The 16243-nt window shown below is 43.3% G+C and overlaps 1 protein-coding gene across 6 annotated transcripts in view; it reads left to right on the plus strand.

The window, feature by feature from the left end:
* The first annotated feature begins 9212 nt into the window (after positions 1-9212).
* The window catches only part of MAPK8IP3 (mitogen-activated protein kinase 8 interacting protein 3), a 78556-nt gene continuing 71525 nt past the window's right edge, over positions 9213-16243 (plus strand). For all 6 annotated transcript variants that reach the window (XM_072877722.1, XM_072877723.1, XM_072877721.1 and 3 more), the window contains exon 1: positions 9213-9615. In XM_072877722.1, coding sequence (XP_072733823.1) covers positions 9298-9615 — 318 coding nt within the window. In that variant the 5' untranslated portion in view covers positions 9213-9297. The remainder of the gene's footprint in view (positions 9616-16243) is intronic.

Here is a 16243-nt window from a genome sequence, read left to right on the forward strand (position 1 = left end):
TACTCATTGATTTAATATGCAAGAAAAAAATAACAAAGTCCACATGCAAGTTAGTAAAAGAAAAACCAACTCTGAACTTTCACTTTGCATGCATTTTTGGTGTTAATATTCACTGTGAATGTAACTATCATCTCCCCTGAAAAGCACGCTTGGATATCAGTAATAAAGCAATGACAATACAGTTGGACTCAATGATCTTAAAGGTCTTTTCCAACCTAAATGATTCTATGATTCTATGAGAATTAATAAAATACAGAGATGGAAGATGGAACTCTGATCCTACAGATCCTTCGGGCAGATCACCACTGCAATCAGTGGTTTGGTAATTAGCACAATACCATCTTAAGGAAATACTATACCATTTGCATATCATTTCCTCATGTATTGCAGAGCTCTCAAGTGAACTTCAGCTATATGTACTGGGGACAAGTTATTTAGTGCACAAGTTGAGTAGTTTATTGTGACAGATCAAAAGATACCTAATAAGTGGGTGCACGCTGACTTTGGAGAACCATGTAAAAATTTGCTTTAGGCAAAGATGCCACTTTTAAAACTGTGTCCAGAAAATGCTTCTGAAGTGCAGTGAAGAGAGGTAGAGGAGAAAGCAACTTTTCTGTTGCTAAACTATATCGTCACAGCAATGAGTAGTGCACTTTAAAATTTAGCAAACCAGCAGATGGGAAGAAAATAATGTCAGATTTTATAAATCTGTGTTTTAATCAAAATATTGTCAAAAATATAATTACTTGAAGCATTTCAAAGACAGAATCACAGTGCTTTCTTACATTCTTTAAAGAACTCAAATAAAATAGAGTACAAAAAAGAAGGGGACTTGCCTTCAGGGATGCAGAAATCTGTGTTTGCAGATCTTAGGGATTTCACTCAGAATAGAAGTTGCCTTTACTAATGTTTTATGAACGCTAAACAAAACTCAAACTGTCCTGCGCTTTCCTACAAGGTCTGACTTCCTCCTCGTCCTTCCACCATCCTCTGAAGACTAAGGCTCTGGTTACACTTCTGCCAGAACCTTCAAAATGCCTCCTCGATTAGCCATTAGGATCAGATGGGGAATGGATCACATTACATGGCCCCTAACAACTGTCTGAGATCTTGTTTGGTATTTGCACAATCTTGCCTACTGCTCCTTGATTGAAAATGCTTTTTTTTGTTGGTTGTTGTGCATATTTATACTAGTGCCATTTACACTACGGAAGAAATTTTAAAGATTAGGGAGGATGAACTGGTGCACCTGTTTCTCCATTGGTTACAGAAAGCAAAGTGCTACATCAAAGCAGTTAGTTAAATTCTGAGAGTATTATTTGCAAAACAATGATGGCGTGCTTAGTAGGGTGAGTAGATGTACACAGCTAGTCTACAAAAAAATTTCATGGTTGTGAAGGTATCCAATATGTAGTTTTATCTACCTTTTTTTTACAGGCCATTTAATTAATAGACACTCTGTGTAATGATGTAGAAAACTACACACAGTTTTCTTCAGTCAGAAGAGAATTGGACAAACAGAAATAGGAGGGCTCGTGGTCTGTAAGTACCTACTAAGGAAAGACGTCTGATTCAAGACAGCTCCTGAGTCTTGTAGAAGGTATATTAAGATCCCATGGCTGAAACTAAAGATAAAAGATTTAAAGCTGGAAATACCACTAAGGATTTCCAAGAGATATGGTAGATTGTCTTTTTAAAAATGAAGGCTGAATATCTCTGTAGCATATATTCTCTGGCCAAAGCACAAGTCATTACCACAGTTCAGCAATTCCTGGGTGAATGAGGTTTTGTAAAACTACCAGAATATTTTTTCCTGACCTTAACAAATATGGAAGAAGCTTCTGTAGTGGGAGATGAGCTATATGTGCATCAGTTGCTCTTGTTATATAGGGTTTTCAGTGGTCTTCCGTAAACACTGTCTTTAGAATGCTTATGGAACTTCATTAAGTTATTTGAAGCCAAATCAAGTGTTCCTTTTAAACTTAAAAGGAATGTCATTAAAGAGTTCTTATGCTAGACCGCAATAAACCTCTTTAAAAAGGTTTTATACGATCCCATTCCTGCAGCTAAATTTTGCCAGTCAACTCTCCAGATACTGTCTTACAGAAAGGAAGCACAAATAGTTTCTGCTGTACAGGTATTTTTAAACAAGAACAATCACTTGTAAAGAAAGTCCGGTTTACAGAAATCCTACCACTGCCACAACTGTCATATTGGTACTACGATGCCATAATTTTCCACAGAAACAACTTAACACCTTGGCTTTCAGCTGATTATTATTTGAAGGTAAATTCTAGCCACTAAAAACAATTTAATATTTCCCTTGGCCATATGCCATCAAGATAAAAACCTAAAAATGTTTATTCTTTCACACGGCAAAGTTCCAGCTGTCCAAAGGAAAAAAAAAGGCTAATTGGAGATCGCATGGTTATTAAAAAACAATCCTGACTTTACTTGCTTAGTCTCAGTGTTTCTATCCATTTGTTACTCCTTGTGTGTTGCCTTTATATTATCTGCTTGGAAAAGTAACTCTTTAGGAAAGGGACCTTGCAGTCATATCTATAGAACAATTAGTTTTTAGCATATTGTTAGTGCTAAGCAAATGACAATTTGAATCATATATAAGTTCCTATACTAGATGCAATAAAAAACCAAGAGGGATAGAATAAGCAAATATTTTTCCTTGACAACTTTCATTTTGAAGTGGTAATTTTAACTCTTTCTCACATGTGGCAGCACCTAGCATTTCTGCAGTTTCTTGACTCATCTCTAGACTTTAAATTATCTATGGATTTATAAACACAGGAGTGTATTTTAATGTATAATTTAACTTAAGGCAATCACTCGTCTTTTTCAGTAGGAGCTTTAACAACATCATAGGACTTGAACAAGCTGTCTTTTGTAGAAAGGAGAATGTAAGCTCAGATCACCTCAACTCAGGGATGCCTGCTGGACCTTTTGAGATTACAGTCCAGAAGTGTGGGTAATACCATGAACTCATCAGGCTATGCAATTTAGTGGGTTTTAATTCATGTCACTCCCATTGTTATAGTTTTGTATGTGTGTGGGCAAACCACCAGAAAACTTTATAAATGTTTTTTACATACCCTCTAGATTACATGAAATTAGAAGTTTGATGTAATGAGGAATGAATCAAAATAAATTAGCAAATAAGCCTTCTCTCACCCTTTACCTGCCTTGTTTCTCTCTCTTTTTACCTGTTCTTGTAAAATTTTATTCATAATATTTTAAATGCAATCAAGCATTTAATCAAGCATGCAATTGAGTTTGCTGGAATGCTATTTTTGTTGTGAATGACAGTGCAACTTTTTGTCTGTATAGTTTCCCATGCAAGACAGTGTGAATCAAGGCCCAACATGTTGGTCAACTTTTTGAGTTTTAAATTTTTCAGTGGTATTTTTTGCATTCACATTTGTTGCTTATATGTATACACCCCTTGCATCCGCTGCACTCGACTGGACCTGCTCTGTGTGGAGAACATTTGAAAATCTGACTGTTCCATTCAAATGCCTCATGATTTATTGGTGATCCATCCCCTAACTAATTACACCTCAGACTCAATCATTGTAGGTCCCTTCCAAGTGAACTCCTATCCTATCCTATCCTATCCTATCCTATCCTATCCTATCCTATCCTGTTCTGTTCTGTTCTGTTCTGTTCTTTCTCTGTCAGTTCTCCTTTTTTGGGAGACAAACAGGTTTTTTGCTATAAATGCAGCTGTCTCTAAAAGCTGTCATGCAATGAATCTATAATGTACTAGCAATATAGTTAGCTATAATGACATAACATAGGATGAAACAGTCATAAGACTTAAAACTGTTAATTACCGATGAGATGTGATATTCCCATTGCAATTATGCTTTCTGGATAGGTTTAAAGTTCTTTCCCTTTGTGTAATATGAAGCTTTTAGGGTCATTGCTAATGATGACTTTGGAATTACACTCTTCTTCAAGAGCTCTAAATCAAGTGTGTATGTTGGGAGCCTTTTCACAAATCAACCCCTCATTTCTTTATCCTGCCAGGTTGGGCTCAGTACAGAGAAGATGGCTTTCTGCTGCCTTCCTACTTGAACTCCACAGTCTATGATCCGCTGAGCCCAAGATCTGGCTGACTGCTCTGAGGTTTGCCTGCAGTGGTTTTCTGTAGCTGTGCTGCAGAAGGGAATAGCTGGTCCCTATCCAAGTACAATCCTTTTGGCATTTCCCTTACCTTGATAACTCTATTACAGTCAGGAAGTGCCAGTGCACCAAGGCAGACTGTCGGCCATGGTGGTGCTTCACACGGCTGTAGAAAGATGAAAACACAGATCAAATGCAGACTCCGGATCTGCATTTAGCCCTCAAAAGCTTATTTGCTCTAATCCCAGCTCTAGCAGTCCTTCCCTATGTGGTCCATTTAACACTTCTGCCTCAGTTTCTTCCATCTCTAAACCAGAGACAATATTCACAAGAAGGTGTAAGACCTTTGTAAAATGGGAGTTACTGTTGCTGTGGATCTGTGGACTCACACATACCAAAGACAGATATTTCTTACATGTATCATTAATACACATATCACTGTAATCCCACTCAGTTCTGTATTGCTTCTGTTTGCAGGATATAGAATCATAGAATCGTAGAATCATTTAGGTTGGCAAAGACCCTTAAGATCGAGTCCAACCGTTAACCTAACACTGCCAAGTCCACCACTAAACCATGTCACTAAGCACCACATCTACACATCTTTTAAATACCTCCAGGGATGGTGACTCAACCACTTCCCTGGGCAGCCTGTTCCAATGCTTGACAATCCTTTGGTGAAGAAATTTTTCCTAGTATCCAATCTAAGCTTCCCCTGGTGCAACTTGAGGCCATTTCCTCTTGTCCTATCACTTGGGAGAAGAGACCGACCCCCACCTCACTACAACCTCCTTTCAGGCAGTTGTAGAGAGCAATAAGGTCTTCCTTGAGCCTCCTTTTCTCCAGGCTGAACAACCCCAGCTCCCTCAGCCGCTCCTCACAGGACTTGTGCTCCAGACCCTTCACCAGCTTCGTTGCCCTTCTCTGGACATGCTCCAGCCCCTCAATGTCTCTCTTGTAGTGAGGGGCCCAACACTGAACACAGTATTCGAGGTGCGGTCGAATATGCCCATACCTATGCTGCTGTGTACAACTGACTGCCTTAGTATTTAGTTTTCATTTGTTGTATGGGAAAATTCCCAATTGCCCATGTTTTTGCAAGACTTTTTTCTACTTTTTTTTTCCTAGATAACAAGATTGTTCTGAATGGGACCATTTTTTACCTTACTGCCTTTGTTTGCCTAATGTTTAGTATGCTGCTGTTGTGGCTTGTACTTGGAGTTTTAGATGCTACCTTATTTACTATTAATGACAAAAAAATGACCCTGTTTAGGTGATGAGAATTTCATCCACCTTAATCTCTGTTTAGTTTGCATGGGCTACAGAAACATTTTCCAGTTGGTACTGTGGGCAATTATTTGATTACATTATAACCAGGATGATCTTGTTTCTCTTCTGTGAAAATAAGCAATTCACTTCAATCTTCCATTTCATCCCCCCCCCCCCTTGCTAACTCAACAGTTTTATCTATAAATTCTGATGAAAGGAACATTTAAATCCATATAAAACTATGTTAAACTGGACTATTTACAAAAACACGAGGGCACTCATTTGTGCAATTTAAAAAGTTATTTTCGAGAAGAAGTTTGACATCTGAATTATACTATTATATCTTTTTAAATGAGGACCTATTTGAAAATAGTACATGTTTCTTCCCTATATCTGACACAGTGTCTAAAAAAACAATTGGATTTATTTGGTTTAGTACTTATTGCATGTATGCGGGGGAAATAGCTACCTATAAGTACTAGCATATGGGTTTAGTGGATATTTCTTTTCTAGGTATTTAATAAGCAAGTTGGAGATTCAGATTAAACATCATTTTCCCATGTTTAGAGCACAATATGAGTCACCAGCATCAGCAGGTTGCATTGGATATGCTTATTTGGTGGTGTTAGATAGGGAAACTTGTTTTATAATACATCTGTAGAAATGCAAGTAGGCGTCTCAGTTCATCTGTGAGCAAAATGTTCCACGTTGTTTTCTATCATGCAGATTTTATCCCCGTGCTTAATAACAACTACTAATATCTGGGATTATATTCTAGGTGATTGAACCATTGAATTTTCCTCTGAAAACACAATCATATATAACATTGGGGCATATCCCTTTTTCTGTCACGGTGTTTACACTATTTGTTGTAGCCTTGCCCAGTTGAAATTCAGAAAGACTATATATACTTCAGCTTGTTCAGTTTGTCTAATAAAATCCAATATTTGGGACTCTAGTGATGTAAACTATTTAAAGGCAGCTAGAAAGATACCAACAACTCTTTACTGCTGTAAAGTATTGCTTGCCTACAAAACCAGACTTGTTAAATTATCTTGTTTTAGTCTAAATAAAGCTGTATTGCAAAATGCAGATTTCAGTGGTGTTGTAAAACAGGTATGTCTTTTTTATCCAAGTTTTGCAGCTTTTAATAACAATACTAAATCTGAAAACCTATTTATTTCTGGTTTTAAGCTGTTAATTTAAGCAGTTGTTTGTTTCCTCCTTTTACCACCCAAACTGAAAATGTTTCCTTATAGTGAATGGGCTGTATATTTCTCTTAGCCCTTCTTTGGCCAGTTTGCTTTTAATTTTTTTAAAAACACTGTACAAAAGATGAATTGCTTCTTCAGGAGAAGCTCTGTAACTGTAAAGGGACAGTAAAACATGTATGTTCCAAGAACCTAGACACCTAAGTTGTCCAATAATTGTTTTTTTTAAGTGTCTATTCTTGACTTGTAGAAATCTGAGGAAGAAAAAGTAAGGCTGGGCTTGGATGAATGGCACCTGAAATGTAACCACACTGTAGTTTCCTGGGTGTTAATATATATGCAGCTAACACAAATGAGTACAGTTAGCATGAAGTCCTGCATCTGCTCGTTAGGCTCAGGCTGAAGTGTTGCCCCCGTGATGAAAAAATGCATCCCTAATATATGAAATCTTACTGCAATATCAGTTTGGCCATTCGTTCTTCCTGGCTGACGAGTTCTCGGGGGCTGTTCTGCACCCCTAAAAGAGACAAAAGTAAACACTGGTGAAAGGTGGTTGAGTCCCAGAGGAGTGGAATTTGGGGTACTACAAAGGAAATTTTAACTTTTGAAGAATGATTTGGTCATATTTTCTATGCATAAATTTGCCCTGTAACTTTGAAATATTTTGTTTAGAAAATTCGAAATGGCAACTATCACCATAAACCTCCAACAGTTTTGGTTTAGATTTACATTTCAATTAGTTGGAAACCCCCTGAAAGTGGAAAGAAATAATCCTTCAGACAACTTTAGAGATACTTTATTTGAATATTTCTGATCTTAAGGTGATTGAAAAGGTATTTTGCATATAATAAAATATTTTTAGGGCTTGATTTTTTATTTTTTTTAAGGCAGCAACAGCTTGGCTAATGAATAAATCTCTTTTTCTCATTTACCTATGCTTATTTCTTCCAATGCTGCAAATCACTCACCTAGCTTGTAAACCATTTTTATTTCTAATTAGGATGCCTAATTGAGAAGCTTTTGAATTTCAGATATATGTACAGAATTTAATTATTTGCCTTGTCTTTGTTAAGAATAGTAAAGTATGTCCTTGATATTTCAGAATCTCTCTACTTTCTCAGCTAAGAACATGAAAAGTGATATCCCTCACAAGTAGGTTATTCACAAGGATATTTTGCAAAAGGGCATCGAGATGAATAACAATGTAATGAAATGTTCTTGTCACAGCAGTGAGAACTGGGAGATGCTGATAACGTAAGCATTTTGGAGCATTATTTCCCATTTCTACCCCATTGTTAGGCTCTGTACAAGTGTATTACATAAATGAGTATTGTATGCATCGATTTGCCTTTTGTAATATAAGCTGTGGGTGCTGGAGTCTGCCTCCTGTATCTGGGAGTGTGCTGCTGCTTATAGAAATCTATTGATGAAGTTCTGTGATTGTGCTGCTACTTTCAAGGGCTCAGGTGCTGGATTTTTTTAGGACTTCAGATGGCCAGTTTTGACCTCTGGTTTTATCTGTCAATTCATCCCTGCCTGAATAGGTCCTTGTCTCCTAGCTGCCTTATCTTGGAAATATAATTGAGTAACTAAAGTGAAACAACTAGCATATACAGAGCAAAGGAGTGCCCTGATTTTCATAGATATTAGGAAGAGACTTGCAAGTCTGAAGGTGTTTGGAGGTTTTGCATTAATAATTGCATTGCAAAATTAGGTTCGAACACTCTTCTAGCTGGAAGTTGTCCCCCTCCCTCAAAAGAGTCCTAGATCAGGCCTCAGATTGAACAACATCAAGTTTAGATAATGCTTCTTACATTTTTGTTAGATGACGGAGAATTTGAGAGTGTGAATAGGAAAGAATTGACTTGTGACCTTCAGAGCATTTACTTTGAAGACCTCTCCAGTCTGTAGCTTGTTAATGTATCCAGGCCTGGGACAACTTATTTTCCCTGAATCCTTTGGTTTTGGGGTCCAGATCAGGATGTAGAGACTCGGGATTGGATTTCAGTTAGGATGAACCTAACGGACCAAAGCACAGAGCTAGATTTGCTAAGTCTTTAATGTGGGTCCCAGAGAAGATGGCTTTCCAGCACGCAGCGCAACTTGCAGCTTCGCTGTATTTTGTCCGTGCTCTTGGTACCTCTGCCGCGTGGTGCTCTGCAGCGCTGGGGTGTGACACGTGTAGATCTCGTGCCTTGCCTGGAGCCCCTACGTGCAGCTGACGCTTCGCTGCCATCCTTTGTCTGGCCGTAGGTCTTGGGGAAGAAACTGGCCACGGGTGGGCTCGATCTTGGTGTACCCCCACAGCACAACGGCGTGTGCCACGCGTGGAGGAAGGTTCAGATGGGCAGGTGCTGTTCGTGGAGGAGGTTAGCGTCTCCCCTGTGGGAAAAGTGTTGATGTGCTGGGAGCTGCTCTCTCTGCACGGCCACGGACCTGCGCGCGCGGAACGGCCAGGCCGCCCCGAGGCCCCCTGCTCTCGTCCCTCGGTCACCGCCCGGGGGCGGCTCCGGGCTCCCGGGGCGGTGCCGCCGCGCTCCGCCCCGGCCGGTCCCCGCGGCCCGTGACGCGGCGGGCGGGGCGGGGGCGGCCAGAGCCTGGCGGCAGCGGCGGCGGTCTCGGCAGCGGCAGCGGAGCGGCGCGGCGCGGCAGAGCGGGTGGCTGTCGGGCCGGCAGGATGCTGGAGATCCAGCTGGACGATGGCGGCGTCGGGGGGTACCCGGGCGACGATTATTGCTCGGGGTCGGTGATGTCGGAGCGGGTCTCGGGCCTCGCCAACAGCATCTACCGCGAGTTCGAGCGGCTGATCCACTGCTACGACGAGGAGGTGGTGAAGGAGCTGATGCCGCTGGTGGTGACGGTGCTGGAGAACCTGGACTCGGTGCTCACCGACAACCAGGAGCACGAGGTGGAGCTGGAGCTGCTGCGGGAGGACAACGAGCAGCTCCTCACGCAGTACGAGCGGGAGAAGGCGCTGCGCAAGCAGGCCGAGGAGGTGAGCGACGCCGCCCCGCGACCATCTTGGCCGCCCGCCGGGCGGGGGCACCGCGCCGCGGCCCCGCTGCGGCTGACGGGCCGGCAGGGCCCGCGGTGGGGGGTGCGGCGGGGCGAGGCCGCGGGGGCGGCTCGGGCCTGTGGCGGGGCCGCCTACCCGCGGGCCTCGGTTGAATCTCCTCGATCCGCCGCCGCCGGCGGGTCCCCTCCTCCCCGGGCCCTGACGGCGGGCCCGGGGCGGGGCGGGGAGGCTGGGGCGGCGGGGGCGTCCCGGGGCAGCGGCCGGCCGTACCTTCTAGAAGGGGAGCGCGGGCAGCCGGCGCGGGTGCGGGCCCGGGCCCTGCGAGACGCGTCCCCTCCTGCGGGGGGGGGGCGCGGGGCTGCCGCTGCCCCCCCACGGCGGGATCCCCTCCCCTGGCCCGGGCAGGCCGCGGGGTGGGCGGCCCGGCCCGGCCCGGCCCCGCGCCTTCCGCAGCGCCGCGGAGCCGGGCGGGCAGGTGCCTCTGCGGCTGATCCGCCCCTGTAAAAGCAGGAGAGAAAAAAACTAAACGAAAATAGCTGCAGTCCTGTGGATTTGAAGAATTCGCTTTGGAATGCCAACAACACATAGAGGACTTGACATTTATGCCAATTTGTGGCTTAAAAAATGCTTTTGTAAATTTATAATTTCGGTGCAGCCATACAGCTTTTTTAATGTCAGCAGTAAGCTATTTAGCTGGAGCAAGAAATTACCTTTAGAGTATAGCATTTGATTTTTGAAACTTGTTTTTACCAAAACTACACCTTGAACCTTAATAAAATACTTTCCCAAGTTAGCATCTGCAGTTTCCTCAAGTATGGATTCGTTCCCATGAGAGCCATGTCAGAGCTGCTCAGCTGGGAGGGGGGAGTTGAAAGTGGATCATGAGAAGAACAAATCCCTCTGAGGGAAAGGAACGAAAATCCTTGGGTTACAAAGACTCAGATGTAGGCAAAACAGAGAGGGGAGGTGACTGCACTCTGTCTTCTTCCCACATCTGCGCCTGTCCCTGCTGAAATCAAGAGCATCTTTACAGCCATAAATGAGGACTGTGAACCCTAGGTTTTGCTGTTTAGCCTCTTGAAGTGATAGTCTGTGAACTGGGATAAAGCATTGGTGGTGGAAAAAGTCCGTCACCACCATGTCATCCTCATTTCACTACACAACTTTTTAAAAACTGGGGTTTTTTCCATCTTTTAGACTTAAGAAAGAGCAGAAGATTTAAGATTCAGTAGTCTTACTTAGGAGTCAAGTTCTGATAAGGGGTAGTTAATGAAATAGCTTTTGAACTGGAGAACCATGTAAAGCGCCATGCAGTATTTTCACAGACATGTTCTTGTTGCTTAATAATCACGTGCAAGAATCTTGGTAACTTCATGAGGAGGACACTTGTGGTCCATTACTAATACTGAAAGTGAGAGCCAGTCAATAACAGTTTTAGTCCTGGGTTTTAATTATGTATGAATGGACTAATAAATAATCTTTTAAAATTCTTTTGAATGCATGTAGGGATTGAAAAATGATTCTGAATACATGAGACTTTACTTATTAAACATTGTGTAGAGACAGTATTTTGCCACTTCTGAGAAATAAAATTTTTTAGAAGTGCACTATTTATGGGGAAAAAGAATGGGACTACAAATGGGGAATGGAACAATCCAGTTAGAATGATCTTGCATCTTTGGACTTGGGTGGATTTCTGTTCTTGACTTACTAGATACAGGATGTGTTTTCTGGGAGCAAATGTAGTGACAACAGTTACATTCCCTGCAAGGAAACTCAGGAACCATAGCACAGGATACTGTTTGCTGAGGTTTCAAAAGCACCCATGATGATGATACTCTGTCATCCTTGTGTACAGCTCAATGTAAATGGGGAAAAAAGTGTCTGCAAGGAGACTTGTTACCAAAAAGGAATAGATAATGTGCTTTTTATGAGAACAAATAAGTATTCTGCCTCTACATAATCCCTGTTACAATGTCACGTATGGAATATATGGCTGTTATTTCCCTCTGTATATAAGAAAGTACATTATCTGCACTTGTTTCCCATGTGCCGCTTACTATGCAGTAAATTACATGTTAAGGAGGTGAAAATCTATGTATTACAGAGAATTCTGCTGTCCACCAGATAATTGTAAATGATCAAAAAATAGAAAAATGTTTTTCCCACCAGAATGTGGATTGCTGTTCTGTAGCAGTGCCCATAGGGAAGGTCCATCCCACATCTCGAGCAGCATTCAGCCTCCTTGTGCTGTTCCTCGAGTCTTGGGGTGAGATCTTCACTTTTAAGTGGGAGGATCCTCATCTGGGAACAGGATTTGACCCCAGTCTTGATTCCTCTCTGCATATGAGTGCTAATTACAACAAGTAAATTACTTTATATTAGTTTATTAATTTCAAAGTAACTGAAACCACAAGTGGGCATTGTTCTCTGGCATAAAAGTGTGCATTGTATTGTCTCGTTACCGCTGCTGCAGAACCATCAAATCTTGCTGTTTCATCTTTATGCAGAAATTGTGCACAAACAGACTCTATAGGTATGTTTTGTTAAATTAGGACTGTTTCTAACAACTTTCATTTCCCTTCCACTAAAATGCCATAAAGGAAAGCTTTCCTTCTCAGTACTCTTCTGTCTCTTTCTCTAAGATGATTCTGTATATTATCTTTTAAAACAATCTTTGCCAAGAGCAAATTATTGCTTTATTTTCTAAACACTTGGGCTGCAGAGTGACTCCATATTTTCCACTTGTCCTAAAATAGGACAGCAGAAGCACCTGGGCAAATGGATTGAAAATAGAAGTTCTTTGAGATGAGGTGGTGCTGTCAGTCTCTGTGATTACAGGGCTTAGTACACAACATTTCAGTTTTCCATGACCTCCAAGCTACTGAAGATGTGAGATTGCACCAGATTTTCGGTGTTTTTGTTTTCTTCCATCTGTTTCGTATTATGTACGAACATAGGGTAATTATCGGTTGCATGGTATGGTGTTTCGAGGAATCAAAGCCTTGTTTAGTTTGGCAGGGACCTCCTGAGATCATCTAGTCCAACACCCCCTGCTCAGGCGGGGTCAGCTGGAGCAGGTTGCCCAGGACGGTGTCCGGTCGGAGTTTGAGCACCTCCACAGATGGACACTCTACAGCCTCGCTGGGTGACCTGTCGCAGTGTTTGACCGCCCTCACAGTGAAAAAGTGCTTCCTTGTGTGCAGATGGAATTTCATGTGGTTTAATTTGTGCCCGTTGCCTCTTGTCCAGAGAAGAGTCTGGCTGCCTCTGGCTCCCTCGTCCTCCCTCCCTGCAGGTACTGAAACACACTGATAAGATCTCTCTGAGCCATCTCTTCTCCAGGCTGAACAGCCCCAGCTCTCTCAGCCTCCTCTCCTATGAAAGATGCTCCAGTCCATTTACCACCTTTGTGGCCCTGGTGTTTGTGGTGGTGTATACTAACACATGGTATTTATTTATTTTTACTGGCCAAGTATTGTTTTTAGCTTGATTTCTTAAGGAAATAAAGCCTGTGTGATCACTCTGTTAGGCAGTTGCCCCCAATAACTTAGGGAGCTGGTGACTACTTTCAGCCATATCTGTTAAAAAAAAAAAAAAAAAAGGCTAGGTGGTTTTTTTTGTTGTTTGTTTGTTTTTTTTTTTTGTTTGTTTTTTGTTTGGTTGGTTTTTTTGTGAAAAGCAAAAGAGAGAAAGGCCAAGTGAAGGTCCTGCCTGGAGGAGAGACAGGCAGAGCTTGCCAGCGTGCAGGTCAGTAGCAGGCAGCAGGACAGTTGGCACGTGGGTCTGGGGCAGGTGGGTCCAGCCCTTGTTAGCCCATGGAAACGCTGTGTCTTTCTGGTGTCTGCTCCGAAGACGTGGGGGTAGATTTGGGACGGGGATAGGGCTAGGGGACACCAGCAGAAATTCCCAGGGAAAACAAGCTTTATTGGGTCCACTCTTAATGAGACATTTTGTTTTATCTAAGCCGCTTTCCTAATGTTCTGGACTCTTCTTCCCTTGAAGAAAACCACCACTGTGTGCCCTAAATGCTGGTTTCTGCAGAGTTTATCCATCACATTTGGGCACTAATTCCAAAATTCATGTGCACATGTAAAAGAACATAAAAGCTTTCACAGATGTGAAGCACAGAAGCACAGGGCCGGTTGGTGTACGTTAGCATTGCTTCTTGGAGGTCAGAAAAGCAAGGCGGATCTCTGCCAGGTGTGGAGGTGGCCTTCTGACCTCTCATTGCATGAAAACTGCTTCCATTGGGATTTCATACATCTCAAGGGAATGATGGTGGCTGTCCAAAGAAACAAAAAGTACGTTAATAGCAAAGTAAGATCTTGGTCGATTGATTTGCAACATCAGTTAATGCTCATTAGAATTTTTTAAATGGATGCTCATTTAACATGCGTATACATATGGTATAGAGATAAGTACCTAGTGCTGGTTAGGAGGTCTGACCCCCTCGTGAAAGGCTTTTATTGTTTGTGTTCTGCACTACGGCAGTCCAGCACCTGGAAGCAACCTCCATTGGAAAGTGATTAAAGAAACCTGTGTCTCAGTAAATGTGACTGTTGTTTCTAAATGATGACTCTTCTGCCTGTGGTGGTAGGTGTGTTTCTAGGCTGCAGGCATTGGAGGGGAGGTGACGCTGCCCATGTCGGCGTGGTTGGGCCTTTGCTCAGCTCCGGGAGCGAGGAGCCAGCATGCGACCATGTGGCAGAGCCTTCTAGGCTGCAGTTCTCAAAGACTTGTCTTGCTGTTGGACCCGACCGAGAGGTGGACAGTGTTGCTCAGAGCTGCCCAGTGACGTGACGTGAGCTTTGGCAGCGCAGGAAACCCTTGAAGCAGTGTGTGCTGCCACGTGTGACATTCCTAGTGGGCTTTCTTTTGAGTTGTCATCTTCTGGGCTTCCCAATGGGTGTATCTGTGCTCTGGGTACTTTCACAGAATCACAGACTGGTTGAGGTTGGAAGGGATCTCTGGAGGTCCTCTGGTCCAACCACCCTGCTCAAGCAGGGTCACGCAGAGCAGATTGCCCAGGACTGTGTCCAAGCAGCATTTGAATATCTCCAAGGATGGAGACTCCACCACCTCCCTGGACAACCTGTGCCAGTGCTCAGTCACCCTCACAGTGAAAAAAGGTTTCCTGACGTTCAGAGGGAACCTCCTGTGTTCCAGTTTGTGCCCATTGCCTCTTGTCCTATCACTGGGCACCACTGGAAAGAGCCTGGCTCTGTCCTCTCTGCACCTTCCCTTCAGGGGTTTATATACATTGATGAGATCCCCCTGAGCCTTTTCTTCTTCAGGTGCTCCAGTCCCTTCATCATCCTTGTGGCCCTTCACTGGACTCCCCAGTATGTCCCTGTCTCTCTTGTACCGGAGAGCCCAGCACTCCTCGTGTGGCCTCACCAGTGCTGAATAAAGGGGAAGGATCACCTCCTCCACCTGCTGGCCATAGCCAAGGACTCCATTTGCCTTCTTTGCCACAAGGACACATTGCTGGCTCATGTTTAACTTGGTGTCCACCAGGACCCCTGGTTTTCTTCCAAGCTGCTTTCCAGCTGGGTGCCCCCAGCATGTAGTGATGCCTGGGGTTGTGCTTCCCCAGGTGCAGGACCCAAAAAGGATGTGAACTGTAAAAGCCCTTTGCTGGCGTTGCCACTGTGGGACTTGTGTTCAAGGGACACCTGGGTGTCATCCTTTCCTGGTTCCAAAAAAAGGCAGCATCTCTGTCTTCTGATGGCATGTTGCTGTGGCAATCGCTTCCTCTTTATGGCTTGCTATTTGCATTGTTATTTTACACAATAAGCACGTTCACTTACCAGTATTTATTTTTATGTAATAGTTGGAGATGCCCCTGGTGTTTTGTTTGAAAATCAGTGGGCAGTGCTTTGGGAAGAGATGGTCCTTTGTGAGAGGCATGGACTGTAGTTGCTGCAGGTTTCTGTGTGGCTTGAGGTACTTAAAGAGCTCTCCAGCTGGGTGGCAATATTGCGAGTTCACTGGCTCCTATCTGCATCTCAAACAACAGAAACGCTTTTGAAAATCACCCCCTCCCTCCAATTTGTTAAGACATACTTTAAATATTGTCCATCCCTCGTACCCTAATTCCCTTTAAGAAGATGATGAGGAAGGGTGAGGAAGGGTGATAAAAGTGGTGCTCTGTGCTCCAACCCCTGGTGTTCTCCACTGTGAGCGCTTTTTCCCTTTTTGCCTTGTATTTTTTTTCTCTGTGAAATGAATCATAGCCTGGGAAGGCACTTTCTGTTTCCCCACCCTGAAACCTGACCTCACAAATAGCTGATTAATGGGAGTTTCTGCAGCTTGATGGTGACCTCATCGCATCGAAGAAGAAAAGCATTTGGGAATAGCAGATACCAGATAAAGAAAGGCTTTGCTTATCACATGGATCCTTTCTACCATGTGCAGTTGAAAGTAACTGGCAAACATGAAATGCAGGCTTACTGCACAGCCGTCTATGTCCAAGATCTGTCTCTATACTCTTCAGAACCCTCTTCATCCATTCCTGGAGCCTGCAGGCACTGTCAAATTTCACCAACAGAATGAGCAGCAGAATCTGTGTCGTTATTAGAGGGTTCTTCCAATTTACCTTGAG

This window comes from Ciconia boyciana, chromosome 13 (assembly GCF_034638445.1).
Source record: "Ciconia boyciana chromosome 13, ASM3463844v1, whole genome shotgun sequence".
Lineage (NCBI taxonomy): Eukaryota > Metazoa > Chordata > Aves > Ciconiiformes > Ciconiidae > Ciconia > Ciconia boyciana.